This window comes from Vulpes vulpes, chromosome 10, assembly GCF_048418805.1.
Source record: "Vulpes vulpes isolate BD-2025 chromosome 10, VulVul3, whole genome shotgun sequence".
Lineage (NCBI taxonomy): Eukaryota > Metazoa > Chordata > Mammalia > Carnivora > Canidae > Vulpes > Vulpes vulpes.
Window position 1 is genome coordinate 18,102,983 of NC_132789.1, and position 16,462 is coordinate 18,119,444.

The 16,462-nt window shown below is 49.2% G+C and overlaps 1 protein-coding gene across 6 annotated transcripts in view; it reads left to right on the plus strand.

Annotated features, from left to right (window-relative positions):
- WSCD2 (WSC domain containing 2) overlaps positions 1–16,462 on the plus strand; it is a 120,203-nt gene that overhangs the window by 56,067 nt on the left and 47,674 nt on the right. For 4 of the 6 annotated variants that reach the window (XM_025986615.2, XM_025986613.2, XM_072723026.1 and 1 more), the window contains exon 2: positions 9,467–10,400. In XM_025986615.2, coding sequence (XP_025842400.1) covers positions 10,022–10,400 — 379 coding nt within the window. In that variant the 5' untranslated portion in view covers positions 9,467–10,021. Of the gene's footprint in view, positions 1–5,363; positions 5,384–5,690; positions 5,713–9,466; positions 10,401–16,462 lie in introns of those variants that run through there. The other 2 variants (XM_025986614.2, XM_072723025.1) reach the window with 2 other exon arrangements.

Sequence of the window (16,462 nt, forward strand, 5' to 3'; positions counted from 1 at the left end):
AAATGCCTTCTCAGTGGGTTCTCCTGCAACTGTTCTACCTGGAGTGGCTCTCCCCTGCTATTCTCCATCACTAGGGCTTTCAGATCATTTTAATGGACGTACAGCGAGAACAGCACTGTAGGTTAGGATCCAGAATGTATACGCATGCACGCGCGCACACACACACACACACACACACACAGCAAAAGGTTCACAAAATAATACATCTCCTTTGCTGCACATGAGGCAGTAACAGTTCACTGTTCCCTCCTCTCCCATCCTCTCCCCTCCCTCCCTTCCTCCCTCCTTCCTCTCTGTTCTCTGATACCCCCTGTAGGTCTGCCCCTGTGGGTAAACATTCTGCCCAGAACCACCAGAGCCATCCATTATCTCCCCCAGACAATTAGCAACCTATTAAGGAACTCTATGCAAATGCACACTAATTGACCCACGACAGAGCAGCTCCTGGAGAAGGATGACTCCAGATGGCTTAATGATAGGAATTTAGGGCCTTTCTTTAGAAGTCCCACTTGGGGAGGAAAGTGATCTGGGCTCTGAGAAGGGCTGCCAGCTGCCAGTCTGACAGGGGAGGCCAGGGGATGGAGTGAGCTGCACCTTTGGGTCCCTTTCATTGAACCATTGGACGAGGGGAGCAGTCCCTTCACCTCTTAACCCTCCTCCCTGCTCTATCCCTTCTTGCTGCTACTCTAGTGGGTCTCACCTTTTCAGGTGTAAGATTGCATTCCCTCTTAAAAGAGGGAATAGACTTTTTTTAGAGATTTTATTTATTTATTTGACAGAGAGAGTGCACACAAGCAAGGGGAGTGGCAGGCAGAGGGAGGGAGAGAAACAGACCCTCCACTGAGCAGGGAGCCCAATGTAGGGCTCAATCCCTGGACTCTGAGATCATGACCTGAGCTGAAGGCAGATGTTTGCTTCACCAGCTGAGCCACCCAGGCACCCCAGATTTTTACTTTGTAAGGCAATTTTAGGTTTACAGCAAAATTGAGCAGAAAGTACAGGATGCCTCCTGCCCTACATCTGCACGGCCTCCCTCACCATCGACATCCCACACCCACGGTAGAACATGTGTTACGATTGGTGGACCTACACCAGCATGGCCCTGTCACTTGGAGCCCATAGTTTACATCGGGGTTCACTCATGGTGGTTGGTGTACCTTCTGTGAGTTTGGACAAACCCATAATGACCTGCATCCACCAAGCGGTATTACACAGAATACTTCCCTGCCCTCAGAATCCTCTGTGCTCCCCTCCATTCTTCCTTTCCCCCAACCCTTGGCAACCACTGGTCTTTTTACTGTCTCTCTGGTTTTGCCTTTTCTAGAATGTCCTGTAGTTGGAATCATACAGAACATAGCCTCTTCAGGTTGGCTTCTTCCACTTACTAAGATGCATTTAAGTAAGGTTCCTCCGTGTCTTTTAATGGGTTGAGAGCTCATTTCTTTTTAGCACCGAGTAATATTCCATTGTCCAGATGGACGGCAGCTTATTTACCTGTTCACCCACTGAAGGACATCTCGGCTGACTCCACGTTATTACAGTGATGAACAAAGCTGCTGTAAGCATCTGTATGTAGGTTTTTGTGTGGACCTCAGGGTTCAACTCCTTTGGATGGATGCGAAGGAGCACAATTTCTTACGATGGTAAGATATGTTTAGTTTTGTATGGCTGCCCTTTGAACACTACCTCCAGCTAACTCTTATCGAGTCCCTGCTATATACCTAGCTCCATAGTAAGAAAAGTACCCACATTTTCTCATCCGGCGCTGTCTCCAGGCCTGGGAGGCTGGCACTTAGCCCTCCGTGAGTCAGGGACCCAAAGCTTTCTTGGCTCCTCTGTCTCAGTCTGTTTTCTTCTTCCTCTCTCTGCAGACTAACTTTAGCTCTTTCTTTGGCCATGTGATGACAGCTTCTAGTCCAAGTGACAGGCAGAGATTGTTCCCGTCTCAAATCCCAGCTCCACATTCTGCGGGAGAGAGGGCAAGAATTGATGGGCCAGTTTTATATCTGAGTCCACTTATGGTCACCTGCAATGCCAGTGGGCATGTTTTATGGTATAATCATGGCCGCTGGAGCCTGCCCCCATGAACAGGGGGTTGGAAATCACTAACTAGACAGACTCACCCCCCAAAATGTGTCCTCCACACCTACCTTGGGTGGTCAAGATTGATCAAAATAACTCACTGAATCTTCATCTTTTTCTGTGAAGTCTGGGCAAATGGTGTTGATCATGAGAAGTGGGGAGATGCTTTGTTGAGTTGGCCAAAGTTGGGGCAGAGTATGACCACGTACTGAGAAATTGTTACGTAACGCTCAGTGGAATGCAGGATTTGGAGCCAGGCTGCTGGAGTGTGAACTCTGCTCCACCACTTCCTAGCCGTGTAATGTTACACAGATGCCTTAGCCTCTCTAAAACCTTAGTTTTCTCATCTGTAAAATGGGGCTGATTAATTAGACCTTTCTTTTAGGATGGTTAAAAGTGCCCGACACACTAGGTGCTCAGTGAATGTAAGTACATCCTATTATACGGTGCTATGTATTTTACACACATTAGCTCGTACTTTTATACCCTTCCAGTGAGGCAGTGGAGATTGGCCATATTTTGGTAGGTGAGGAAACTGAGTCTCAAAGAGGCAGACTGCTTGCTGAAGATCACACAACCACCGTATGGCTGAAGCAGGTTCAAACCAGAAATGTCTGCCTCTCCATCGGTTCTCCCCTGCTCGTTTCTATTCACTGTGGCCCAGCAAGTTCTCCACAACAAGTGAAGATGGCCATAAAGTTTGCCCGCAGAGCAAGAGGCACTGGAGTCATTACCCAGGGAAACTAAATTTTAATATTTATTTTTAATGGGCACCATATGCTCCTTTTGATTTTTTTATTTAATTACATCATGGCAGATGGCTGGGTGTTAAAGGCCATTAAGCTAATGGCACTTTGCCTTCTCATTTATTTTCCTGAGTTTTGGGAAAGATGAATGATAATGGACGCGGATGGTGAGCTGTGGATGCTGGGTGGTGGTGGGTGAGTCTTGTCCTAGGAACGGAAGGAAGGAAGTGTGGGGGCTCTGAGACTCTTCTTGGTGCCTGTGTGAGCCTGGAGCAAGGTTTTGCCTGTGGGCACAGACACAAACGTGCAGAATCTTGGACACTGTAATTCCACTTCTAGGGCCCCCAAAGCAAGTCTGTATGTACCAAAGCACTCATTGCCCTTTGCACAGAGTGGCCAAAAACTGGGGGGAGCCAACCCAGCAGGTCCACTGTGGACACAGTGTCATCATTACACTGTGGACACCCATGAAGGAAGGATATATCCCGGGGGTGGGGGGGGGAGTCCATGGACCATATAGGGGTGTGAAGTTCTTCCCCAGGGTTAGTTGGGTTAAGAGAATTCTATATTCCTAAAGACCATGAGTGGAAATCATGAGACTGGCAAGTAATTTATAATGGTATATTTGGAGCTATTTCATTACTTTTTACACTTGCCAAAAGAACTTTGATTAGACTACCAGAGAATTGTTTGAGGGATGGTTTCCCATGTCTCCAAGCTCAGGAAGGATCCTTCCATGAGGCTGAGATTCCACTGAGAGGGAATGGGTAAGGGGGGAGTTAATTGTTCTGGTGCTCTACTTGGTGTGTGCCAGTGTATCACGACACAGAGGTTTAGACAGTTATGCACTTGAATTCATGCTCCGTGTCTTGCGAGCTGTGTGCTTGGGCCAATCACTTCATCTCTGTGAGCCTTGGCTTCCCCATCTATAAAATGGGTATAATCATAACTATGTCTACAGCATCCTGACTCTTTTCCTTCCCTGAGTGGGGAAGGAAAGACAGGGAAGGGAAGAAACCAACAGGGTGTGCTGTCAAGTCAGCTATTACGGAGGGAAACTGAGGCAGAGTCCCTCCAGGGAGAGTGAGGGAGTCTCTTTAACTCAGCCTGACAGTTACCCTATCACAGGGATGAGGGAACTGGGGCATTTACACCGCAGCTCCCATCATTGCTTCCAAATGGCATTTGGGAGTTAACTCTCTGGGTCGGGCACATACAAAATCTGTTAAAGATCTCTCAGATTGGTGGGACCCCCTGTCTTTCCTTCCCCACTGAGTGGTTGAGCGTCTGCCTTCATCTCAGGTCGTGATACCTCAGTCCTGGGATCGAGTCCTGCATCAGTCTCCTCACAGGGAACCTGCTTCTCCCTCTGCCTGTGTCTGCCTATGTCTGTCTCTCTCATGAATAAATAAGTCAGATCTTAAAGAAGAAAAGATCTCTGAGATTGGCAAAACTGCAAAAGGCTGACAACGTTAACTGTTGATGCCAGTTTGGAGCAACAGGAAGACCCATACACCAACTGGGGGGGTGGGGAATTGTCGGTATAGCCTTTTGGAAAACGAATCAGCATTTCTTTGGGTTTTCTTGAGATGCTCACACAGTAGGCTCTAGGAATTCCACTCCTGGGTATACGTACGTCCTTCATTCTTGTAGTCGGGTATTAGGAGACCACAGGTTCCAGTGTTTGCAGCAGCTGGTGAGGGGAATTTATTCTACCCCAGCCATACAAGTTAAGAATTGACAGAGAAACTCTCTGCAGGAAAATAGGGTCCTTCTACCAGAGGAAAAAAAAAGGCGCTGGGCAGGCAAAACCACATGCATTACCTACAAATTATTCTGATAAGCAGTAGTGGGTAGGTGACACTTGCCCACATGAACTCATTTGGTCCTCACACAAATCCTGTGAGAAAAGTACTATGATTTCTCCCATTCTACAGATGGAGAAACTGAGGTACAAAGAGGTTAATAATCACCTCAAAGGTTCTCAAAGGGATTAAATGGCCCAATGGGGATATGATGCTCGGCACCGTGCCTGGCACATAGTAAATGCTCAACAAATACTGGTGATTTCTGTCTGATGATATTCTTATCATTAGGCCAATACTAAAATTTCATCTCTGGTCTGGGCTCCCGGTTTTCTGGAGAGCCCCGAGTGTGTCTCCTACCCAGAGTGCAAAGATATCAAAACTTCACAAACCTGATTTATTGGGAGCTCTCTCATGGCTCCCATCCAAGCTCGGATGTCAGAGGGGTCAGCTGGTTCCTGGGGCTGGTGCCCTCAAGTCAATTTCTAAGGGCCAGAGGGGGGGGCACCCCTGCCCAGACTCACGGGCTTCCAGCCAGACCTACCTGCCCCCACAATCTGGAAGGACAGCTCCATGGCCCCCCCAGGGGAGAGAGCCATGGGGCAGGCTGTACCTCCTATTTTCCCTCCCTGCAGGGCAGCTCTGCCCCGCCAGTCATTTTCTTGGCAGCTCAGCACCAGCGGTTCATTCGGTGCTAAAAATAGGCTGTGTTTAGACACTCTGAGGCTCCAGCTGGAAACACGAACTGCAGTAAGTAACCAAATGCTACCATTCTTGCAAAGGGGGCCTCTAGCCCTCACCCTTGTGGAGACTCACGCCAGCCCTGGGAGGGAGGCAGGCTAGGGATCAGTTCATCCACAACATTCAGTGGGGAAACTGAGCTCAGAGGATTCTTATGCAGAATGGAGAGGGATGGAGCCTGAGAGCTCATCGTGAGCACCAACTCCAGCCCCGTGGGCTGCCACTTCCGACCCTCCCAAGATCCCAAGAAGAAGACTCTCTGGTTGGCCCATTTCATAGAAATCTGCAACTCACGGAGGGGAGGGCACCTGCCGGGGTCTCACACCGGTTAGTGACAGGTGAGAATGTTGCCGGGATTGTGGTTTCCAACATGTAATGGGCACATGGAGACGGAGAGGTGAAGGCCAGCAGGTGCCCCCAGCTCAGGGATGTAGATGCGCTGTCTGTGGGCTGGGGAGAACCATCACCTGCTTCGGGGGTTGCTGGGAGGGAGGGGTTTGTGAGAATGTTCGCAAAGTCTTTGAATGCAGTGTCCAGCATGTAGTAGGTGTTCAACAAATGGCACTTGGTTTTGTTGCCCCATTCCCTTTGAGGTTAGAATTTCTGTCTGGAGAGAGAGACAGAGGGAAAGAGACAGAGTAGTCTTTGAGGGTTCCCTTGGGGAGGTGGGGCTGCAGCTGAGTGGGGAACCCTGAACCCCAGGACCACCCAGGGCTGAGAAATGGAAGCCACCATCTCCACAGAGCCCTGAACATTGTCCTCTGAGGCTGTCACCCGTGTCCTGATGTCAGGGTTTCGGTTTAAGCTCCCAGGGGAGGTCAGAGCCCTGACTCTTTTTCAAGAATTTCCGGTACCTCTTGGGGACCTACTGTACTTCAGATGCTGGGGCTCACATGAGGAGAGAACAGACAGGGCCCCCCCACCTCTGTGGATCCCAGGTTCCGGGGGGCTCTCCCTCTGGGCCCCTCCCTCCCGGCCCTGGCAGGGGGCCATGCATGGCTCAAGTCAGCCCTGCCCCCGGTTCCCTGGAGGAGCCCCTCCTCATCGCAGCCCCTTCCCGGGTGGGGCCCCTTCACTCCCCACATCACCCATGCCTTCGTCTCTTCCTGTTCCCTGCCAGCTTCTAATGAGCTCATTATCCTCTTAAAACCCATTTGGCACCCACTTAGAGAAAAGATGTGTTGAAATAGAAAAGAACGAGAAGGGAACAACAAAAAAGGACTAGACCCAGAAATATCCTCAGAGAGACAAAAAGCCACAGGGAACGTAACAGCCAGAATCTCTGCCGTCTCCACGGCAGCAAATGTGCTGCTGAGGCAAATGCCTTTGAAGGCTGCTCACATGTGCCCTTGAGAGGAGTGGGGCGGGGGAGGGGTGTGTGTGCTTTCCTGGAGCACCTACTGTGTGCCAGGCAGTGCCTTCCTACCTTTTAAAATACAGTCCTCCCAGAAGTCGTATCTTTTGGGAGGTGTCAAGATTCTTATGCCCACTCTCCAGGCGAGGCACTTCGGTGGGCAAGAACAGGTGTTGACCCAGTCACATACCTGGTGGGTGGAAGAGGTAGGATCTGAACCCAGATCTGTCCACCTCCGGAGCCCATGCTCTCGGCTGTCTGCTTCTGAAAGGGCTAGTGTTCCCCTGTCTCCATCCCCATGATGGCTGCTGGCTCTTTCTCAGCCTGGCCCAGCTGCAGAAACATCTGGCAGGTGTGTAATCTGCATGGAATACGATGGGTCACTACCCACTGCCTAGCAGTTTTCAAAGCTGATAAGAAATTGAGCTTTCTAAAGTGTCGATGTGACCATGAAACTTAAGTGGATCCACACGCATACAGTAAGAACATAGTCCAGACTCCTGAGCTTGGTGTTCAAGGCCCCCCACAGCTGTGTGGCCCTGGATAGATTACCTAATCTCTCTGAGCCTCATTTCTGTCTTCTGTAAAGTGGCTATAGATCTCCCTCATATAATTGTTTTAAGGATTAAGTCAGAGTACGTTATGTGTTCAGAGAAGTGTCTGGCACATAATAAGTGCTCAGGAAACATTAGCTATTAATATTAATTGCTGCTCTATGTCTACTACAGGATTTATCACTATCTAGTATAGTGATTCAGTATGGTGGTTGATTAAATTGCTGCCTCCCTCAGTAGACTGAATTCTCTGGAAGTAGGACCCTGGATTCTTTATTCCTGCATCCCAAGCACACACAGTAGGCAAGCATCACACAGTTTTGAATACATGGAAGAAGAGGGAGAGCTGTATGGATGAATGGGTGGGTATAGTTCAGATGGATGGAGAGGTGAATGGATGGGTTAATGAACAGATGAATGGTGGGTGGTTGGATGGATGGGTAGGTGGATTGATGGATAGATGGATTAAGGGATGGACGATGGATGGATGGATAGATTGTGACTTAATGGATGGATGAGTAGGAGGACTGATGGATGGATGAAGGAAAGGAATGGACAATAGATGGATAGATTGTGGCTTAATGGATAGATGAGTAGGTGGATTGATGGATGGATTAAAGGATGATGGATGGATAGATTGTGACTTGATGGATGAGTAAGAGGACTGATGGATGGATTAAAGGATGATGGATAGATAGATGGCTTGATGGATGAACAGGTGGTTTGATTCCACAAAAGCATGGATATGGGGCTATTGGATCTGTTTCAAGTGCCTAGAACAATAACTGGTGCATAGTAGGAGCTTAGTACTTCGTCCCAGAATGAACAGAGTGGCATATGGAGGACTGATGAATTCTACCTTGAACCACAGTTAAAACTCCCATGCTGCTCTGGTTGGGAGGGGCTGTTACCATTCAGGACCTCCAAAGGCTGCCAGTTAATCCTGTGCCAAGATTGTCACAAGGCCCCCTGCTGGTGACCATATGAGATCACATTGGCCTGAAGGTGTATTCTGTTTCCTAATTTACATTGTTTTCCTCCTGGCTAATGATCCTTAATGTTTACTCATAAAGCAGTGCCCTTGGGCCTCTGAGCCCATCACCATTACCTGAGGGCACCTTGTTACACCTGTAGGTTTTCCCTTCTACCAGAACGTCTGGTTTGAGAGGTTCAGATCTCCATATGTTACCAGGCTCTCAAGTGATTTTTTTTTTCCTCAGGTGATTTTGAATCAGATGCTCCTTGGACCACACTCTGAGGGGCCCCCTGTTAAAGAGTGAGCCACTGGGTGACTGGGAGACAGTGGAGATGGGCTGCTGCTTCAGGGCCTCTCTCTGAATCCCCAGGTGATACCCAGTCCATGTGGGACAAAAGCCGAGTCACAAAGGCAGTGGTTGAGAACTGTGGTTTTTGGATTTGGACTGTCCTGGGTTGAAATCCCAACCCCACCACTCACTGGCTATGTGGCCTCAATTTCCTAATCTATGAAGTGGGGAAATTGCTACCTCCCATGGGAACACTCGGAAGAATGAATGGGTGACACATGTAGAGGGCTTGGCACAAAGCTGGACATACTGTAGATGCTGAGTAAATGCAGAGGGAATGACCATGTTGCTAAATAATCCTGATTTCTTTTCCTTTTCTTCCTTGGATAGAAGAGAGAGGCTACAAATTTGATCTCCCCCCTTTAGAATGTGAGCCCTGTGCGGGGAGAGAACTTGATGTCTCTGGTTCACGGCTTTATCTCCAGAACTTAGCACAGCACCTGCTACATAGTAGGTACTTGCTATGTATTTGCTGTGGGGGAGAAAATGAATTTGATCTGGTTTAGAATCAGCAAGGTCCAGCAGGCAACTCTAGGAAGTACTTTTTGGACTTAAAATAATTCGCGAATTAGTGTATATTTGACACATATGTAGGAAGTGCGGGGCATAAGAACTTGCGTTTGTCCAAGATAAAGCTTGTCTCCAAACATGGGCCCAGTTGGAGTCAAGGCCCCAAATTCCCAGTTTGGTTTAAAGAAAAAGGTGGTATGCTGGAAGACCTGGCATTGCTGGATGCTTCAGGACTTTGGTTGCCTCCCTTCTCTTGGGCCTCTGCTTCCCCCTTGGGAAGTTCAGAAACCCTTTGAGCTCTGGCCTCTGTGAGGGGGCTTCTTAAGCCTGTGTCTGTGCTGTTTTGCAGGTGGCAGCTGTGAGGCTTAGAGCTTGAGCTGATGGAAGGTGGCCAGCTTCTGTTTTCATGAGGTGGACACTGAGCTTGGCCCCCAGCTTCAGAAGGAGCCAGAAAACTGCTTTGGGTGAACTCATCCAGCCCTCACGGTCCCGAGGAGCTGAGAAAAAAGGCGAGAAGTGAGCTGCAGTCCTGGTGGCCGACCGAGTTCTCCTATGATTGCTGTGGTCAGAATTCTTCAGGAACTCTGTGATACAAAGAACAAGATGTAGGAAAATAAGACCAACTCCTGGGCGTTGGGCCCCTTTTGTGGCCCAGGGAATCTCACCTTGACCCGAGGAGGGCTTCATTCACTTGGCCTCAACCAAGTGCTAGACTTGGCCTCCTGTTCTGGTTTTAGGACATCACCTTCACAGAGGGAAGAAGACTACAGACCCCCAGGGGTTCCATCTCTAAGGGAAGCTTGGGAAACGCAGCCCCCTCGCTCCCCTTGTGGAACACTCCCCTCCCACTCCACCCCAACCCCGCCAGCCGAGCCCCAGTGAGCCAGTCCGGAATGATCCTGCTATGGCCAAGCTCTGGCTCAGATTCCAGCGGTACTTCCGCAGAAAGCCCGTGCGATTCTTTACCTTCCTGGTGCTCTACCTGACGGCCGGGAGCCTGGTCTTCCTGCACTCGGGCTTTGTGGGCCAGCCTGCCGTCTCCCAGGGCCAGGCCAGCCCCGCCGTGGGGGTGCCGGCCGAGGGCGCCGAGCTGCCCTTCTTGGGTGACCTGCATCTGGGCAGAGGCTTCCGGGACGCGGGCGACACCTCAAGCATCGCCCGCAGGTACGGACCCTGGTTTAAGGGCAAGGACGGGAGTGAGAGGGCCAAGCTGGGTGACTACGGTGGAGCCTGGAGCCGAGCCCTCAAGGGGAGGATCGTCCGGGAGAAGGAGGAGGAGCGAGGTAAGAGCGGTAGAAGGGACAGTGGCCAAGGAGAGTGGGGGGGCTGAGAAAAATACAGTAACAGCTCCCAGGTCTCAGTGTTTAATAGGAACCAGCTGCTATACAGCTAGAGTTACCAGCATGCCAGGGGGTTCACTGTCACCCCCATTGCAGAGGAGAAATTCGAAGCTCAGATTAAGTAACTTACCCAACCAAGGTCATGCAGCTTGTAAACAGCCAAGCATGGATTTGAACCCTACCTCTGTCAAGAGTTCAAAGCCTGACACATCCTCGCAGCCTTTTTAGTCTCGTTAGATAAATACACATGAGGATGAAAGCAGCACCTTCTGAGCACTTACTATGTGCCAGGCACTTTTTTAAGCACTCTGCGTGCATTGAATTGTTACCACAATTCCGTGTGGAAGGTGCTGTGGTACCCATTTTAGGGATGAGGAAACCGAGGTACCAGGATCCCAAGGCTGCATAACTAGTAAGGGGCAGAGCTTGTGTTCTACTATGCCGCCTGTCGGTCTGGCTTGCTGGATGGCTTAGGGGATGGCACTTGGAGGGTGTCACTGCCGTGGTCACATTTCCGTGCATTTTCTTACCCTTTCAGTCACAAAGCTCTTTGAGAGTGTGGTACCTTCTCTGATTTCCACTGTGCCCCCCATGGACTTGAGCAAGGAGTGTGATCCTATGCCCAGGTCACACCTCTGGAGACTGAGGCTTGGTGAAGGGAGACCCTTGCCCCCTGATGGTCTCCCAGAGTCTGCTGAGGTCTGCCCATCGTCTACCAGCATGTGGGGGAGGAGCCCACAACCCTGCAGTTCTTGAGATGAACACAAATGCATGTTTTGGGAATCCGGGCCAGATGGTTTGGGAAGATCCACCACGAATCAGGACAAGAGGAAAACCTCCCCAGCCTCTGTGTTCCCTGCCACATGTCACACTTCCGTGGTGATTCAACTCCTAGAAAACCCCTTCCCTTGCCTTGGAGGGAAGCAGGATTGGTGGTAGGGACTCACTCCAGGGGAGCACATTCCCCTGCTTCAGTCCCACCCTATACCTGGCTCCGAGGCCATCCAGGAGATCCCACCTTTCCACCCTCGGGGATTTCCTAGAATCTGCCTCTTTAAGACCCCAGCATTCACAGGGAGGTGGAGGAGAAGGTGGGGGTGGTGCCAGAAGAGACTGGGGAACTTGGATTCATAGTCCAGTTCCATCCCTGCCAGCTGTGTGGCTAGGCAAATGGCTTTACCTTCCCATGCTTTTGTCATGTTTTTTTTTTTTTTTTTTAGATTTTATGTATTTATTTGTGTGGCGGGGGGGGGGGGGGCAGAGACACAGGCAGGGGGAGAAGCAGGCTCCCTGTGAAGAGCCTGATGCAGAACATAATCCCAGGACCCCCAGGATCACGACCTGAGCTGAAGGTAGATGCTCAACCACTGAGTCACCCAGGTGCCTGTAGTTTTGTCATTTGTAAACTAGGGACAGCAGCCCCTCCTGTCCAGGGCTTTTCTTGAAAGCTCACTGAGACAGTGGTTATAAAAGCACTTGGCACATACTAGGTTCTTAAAGGTGATCAGGAAATTCCTGTGGATCTACCTGCAGAAGGGACCCCACTTTGTAGGCATGGATGAGGTGTGAGGTGCTGCATTGACGGAGAAGTCATGAAGTGGCTTCTCTTTCCTTCTCCACACACCTGACTTTCCCCCACCACTCTCAACTCCTTTCAGTAATTTGCAAGCTCCAAAGTTTATAGAAGCCCACATCTTAGGATATACTGTAATCCCACTTAGGATAGATTCCAGAGTCTCCTATCGTGGTCACCTCTTCAACCTTATCTTGGAACACTCTCCACTGCCCCTCACCACCCCACCCTGCCCTACTGTCCTTCCTCTTCTTCACTGAATGCACCAAGCCCATTCCTAATGCAGGGTCTTTGGCCAGTTCTTTTTGTGTGGGATGCTCTTCCTCTGTATCTTTCTATGGAGCCCTTCTTCCCTTCCTTTGCATCCCCAGTCTAACCTTGCTTTTCCATAGAGGCCTTCCTAAGTAAAATGGCCCCACTTTGTATCTGGTCACAACCATATCCCCTGGTTTTATTTTTGTGACAGCACTTACCAGCATCCAGAGCATCCTGTTGATATGTTTGCTTCCTTGTTTGTAGTCTGCTTCCCCTACTTTAGTCCACTACCAGCTCCATGGGGGCAGAGCCCTATTCCCCACCCCCACCCCAGGCTGTTTGTTCAGCACCTGGGACAGCGCCCGACACTGACATGGTGCTCATACTTCTTGAATGAATGGAAGATTGGATGGACCCATGAATGAATGAGCATCCCTCAGTCTGGAGTGCCTCCAAAGGTCAACTCCACTCTTTCTCCAGCTCTCATCTTTGCTCACTTCCAGGAAATTGTTCCTGATCTCCCACCAGGCTTGATCAAATGATCCTCCTTCCTCTCTGGTCCTTGTCAGGGTCCTTAGGTGAATCTAATTACCTGTGCTTGTCAAGGTTCTGAATAGAATATGAATTCCTTCTGGTGTAGTTGATTCAAACAACACTCACAACACCTCCCAGTTGTTGTGAGAATGAGCTCTCACTGCCACCACTACTAGCAATTACTACCATTTCTTAAATACCAGCATCACACCAGCCCCTGTCCTGTTTGTTTTTGACGTATTAAAGATTTTAAATTTTTTTATTTGAGAGAGAGAGAGAGAGATGAGCAGGGGGAGAGGGGGAGCGAGAGAGGGAGAAGCAGACTCCCTGTGGAGCAGGGAGCCTGACACAGGGCTCACTCCCAGGACCCTGAGATCATGACCTGAGCCAAAGACAGATGCTTAACCAACCGAGCCACCCAGGTGCCCTGTTTTTCACATATTATTTGAGTGAAATGATATACGTAAAATGCTAATCACATCTCCTGGTTCATGATAATAGGTCACTTAATAGTTGTTGTTCCTCTCAGTAGTAGTAATAATAGCTAATGTCTATTGAGTGATCATTGTGGGCTAGACCATGTTGTAAATTGCCTTATTTAATTTCACCAATTTAATTTCAGCAATTCAGAATGTTAGAGACCACTGTTATTCTGCTTCACAAATGGGGAAAATTTTAAACTCAGAAACCCAGGTTACACGGGGAAGTGAGAAACTAAGATTTGAAACAAGGTTCATTGAATTCCAAAGCTGGCGAGCCTTTTCCTATACCACACTAACCCCTGTGCCCCCTGGAAATCGTATATATTTTACAAAATGTAAAGAGAGAAGGAAGAGAAAATAAGAAAGAAGCCTGGAGCCTAGAGCTCACAGCAGGCAGCCTTTGGAATCAGGCAGCGTTATTAAGAAAACACAAATCCGGCCTGTCCTTGATTAACTTATTCGGAGTTCAGCGAGGAAAGACAACGTATTAGATTAACGCTAATAAAAACAAGACGCTTCTCTGACCTGACGCTGAACACATTTGGTTTTTCTCTGAAGCTGGCAAGGGCTCTGCTTGATGCAGTGATGCGGGACTTCAGCTGTAAAGGATTCAGAACCCTTCACGGGGTGGGAGGGGAGGGAGGCCCTGCTCCCTGGCTGGCCTGGGGCTGGGTGAGAAGGAGAAGTCTGACTTCGCGAGTGGAGCTGGGGCCTACAGTATGCCATGCACCTTGCTGGGTCCTTTACGTAACTGCCACCCGGGAGAGCCTGAGCAGCCAAATTAGGGCCCAGCTTCCAGTTCTGCAGCTTGCTGACTGCAGCTTTGGGCAGGTCACTTCACCTCTCTGAGCCTCTGTTTTTCTTTTGGGGATGAGAAGTGCATAACAGTAGACGGCTATCAGATGATTCTAAAAGATAAATTGATTGTGTGCTAAGTGCTGGGCACTCTTCCAAGCACTTTGTACCTATTACATCACATAATCTTCACAGCAACCCAGTGAGGTGGACACTGTTACTAACTTCATCTTAGGGGGGAGGAAACTAAGGTGCAGAGAGGTTGAGTAATTTGCCCAAGGTTGTCCAGTAGGAAAAGGGAGTAAACTAGCAATTTGAACCTTGCTGGTCTGAGTCTTAACACCTGAACCTTAACCATCATAGCAGCTCGCTTCTCGGTGTACGGGAAGTGCTCAGCACAGAGGCTGGCATTCAGTAAGCACTTAATACATGCCAGTTATTACTATCAATACTGTAATTCTGCAGAAGAAAACAGAGAAGCAGATGTGACTTGCCTCAGGTGACACAGCTAGCCATGTGCAGAGCCCATACAGAAACCAAATCCAATTTGATTTTGAAGCCCGGGCATGGGGAGAATTGGTCTGCACTTCTGGGAGGAACAGCAGAGCACCCATTCCTCGTCGTCTTCAGCTGAAGATACAATCTCTGCAGCCTGTCGAGGGTCTAGTCTACATCAGAAACTGCATCAGAACCCTCAGCTTTATACCAGGCAGCAATTGAAGCCCCATCACAGATAAAAAAACAGAAGCTCAGAAAGGTTAAGTGACTTACTCAGTGTCACACAGCTGCTAAGAGGCAGAGGTGACTCCCAATCCAAGTCTGTCTATAGCTCTTACTCTTAACCGCTGAGCTATACATTCCAATCTCCCTCCCTTCCTCCCTCCCTCCACCCATCTACCCCTCCACCTATCCATCCCTCCATCCCGTATTTATCACATACCTACTCAAGTAAAATGATACATTTGTATGTTTAAAAAATAGCTTTGCCCTGACTCTCAAAATCACACGTGGTTATTGTAGAAAAATCAAAATGCACAGAGAGATGAAAATAAAAATGGCCCAGAGCTTCATCTACCTGCAGCCACAGCCAACACTTGGTGTTGTATCCTACTGTCTCTTTCCTTCACGTGTGAATTTCCCAGGCACATGTTGTATTTATATAGCATTGTATCTTGCTTTTCCCCGTGCTAGCACCTTTTCCTGGTGTTAAAAGTCCTTCTACGTTGCACCTCAATTACTTCTAATTTGAAAAAGTAGTGGACAGTACCTGGAGAATTGCTTAGAGAAGTGTTACGGTGGGGTGGGCCAGGGGATGTGGCATCCTAAGGGAAGGATCCTGTTCAGCCATGGGGTGTATCATGGCTGCCTTCTTGGAGGAAGAAATTGTTGAGCTGAGTCTATAGGACTTGTAGGCTTTGACGGGAGTGAAGGATGCCTCCCTTCTACCCCATGGAAGCCTGGGTGTGAGCAGAAAATTTCATTCTCTGCACTGGGAACCCCAGACAGTGCCGGAGTGGTCATCTTGAAGGATGGAGAACCCAGGGTGGCAGAGAAAATGACTCTTGAGTCTCTGTTCTGTGCCAAGGCTCAGTGTACAGGTTAATCCTACTGACAATCGGTTTGAAACAAACTTTTTTTTTTTTTTTTTTTTTAATTTTTTTATTTATTTATGATAGTCACAGAGAGAGAGAGAGAGAGGCAGAGACACAGGCAGAGGGAGAAGCAGGCTCCATGCACCGGGAGCCTGATGTGGGATTCGATCCCGGGTCTCCAGGATCGCGCCCTGGGCCAAAGGCAAGCGCCAAACCACTGCGCCACCCAGGGATCCCTGACAATCGGTTTGAACAGTACCCGTTGTATTACTGCTCTGGATCTACTGTAACAAAGGAGCAGGAACTGGGTGGCTTAAAGCAACAGAAATGTATTCTCTTGCAGTTCGGGAGGCCAGAACAAAATCAAGATGTCAGCAGGGGCGTGCACTCTTAAAGACACCAGCAGGGGAACCTGCCTTTCTCTTAGCTTCTGTCATCACCAGCAACCCTTAACATTCCTTGGCTTGCGTCTGCACAACTCCAGCCTCTGCCTCTCTTCACATGCCTTCTCCTTGTAGCTGTCTTCAGATGGCCATCTTTTAATAAGGACACCGGTCCTATTGGTTGCCCTGCCCCCACTCTGATAATGCCCTCATACCTTCGAGAATCACATCCACAATGACCCTGTTTCCAAATAAGATCACGTCCTTAGGTTCTGAGCTCAGGGGCTCAGCCTTCCTTTTGGTTGGGGATGGGACACAGTTCAGTCCATCTCACTTCTTCCTTCCCAATTTCCACGCAGGAGAACAATACCTCCAACAGCTTAAGTCCCAT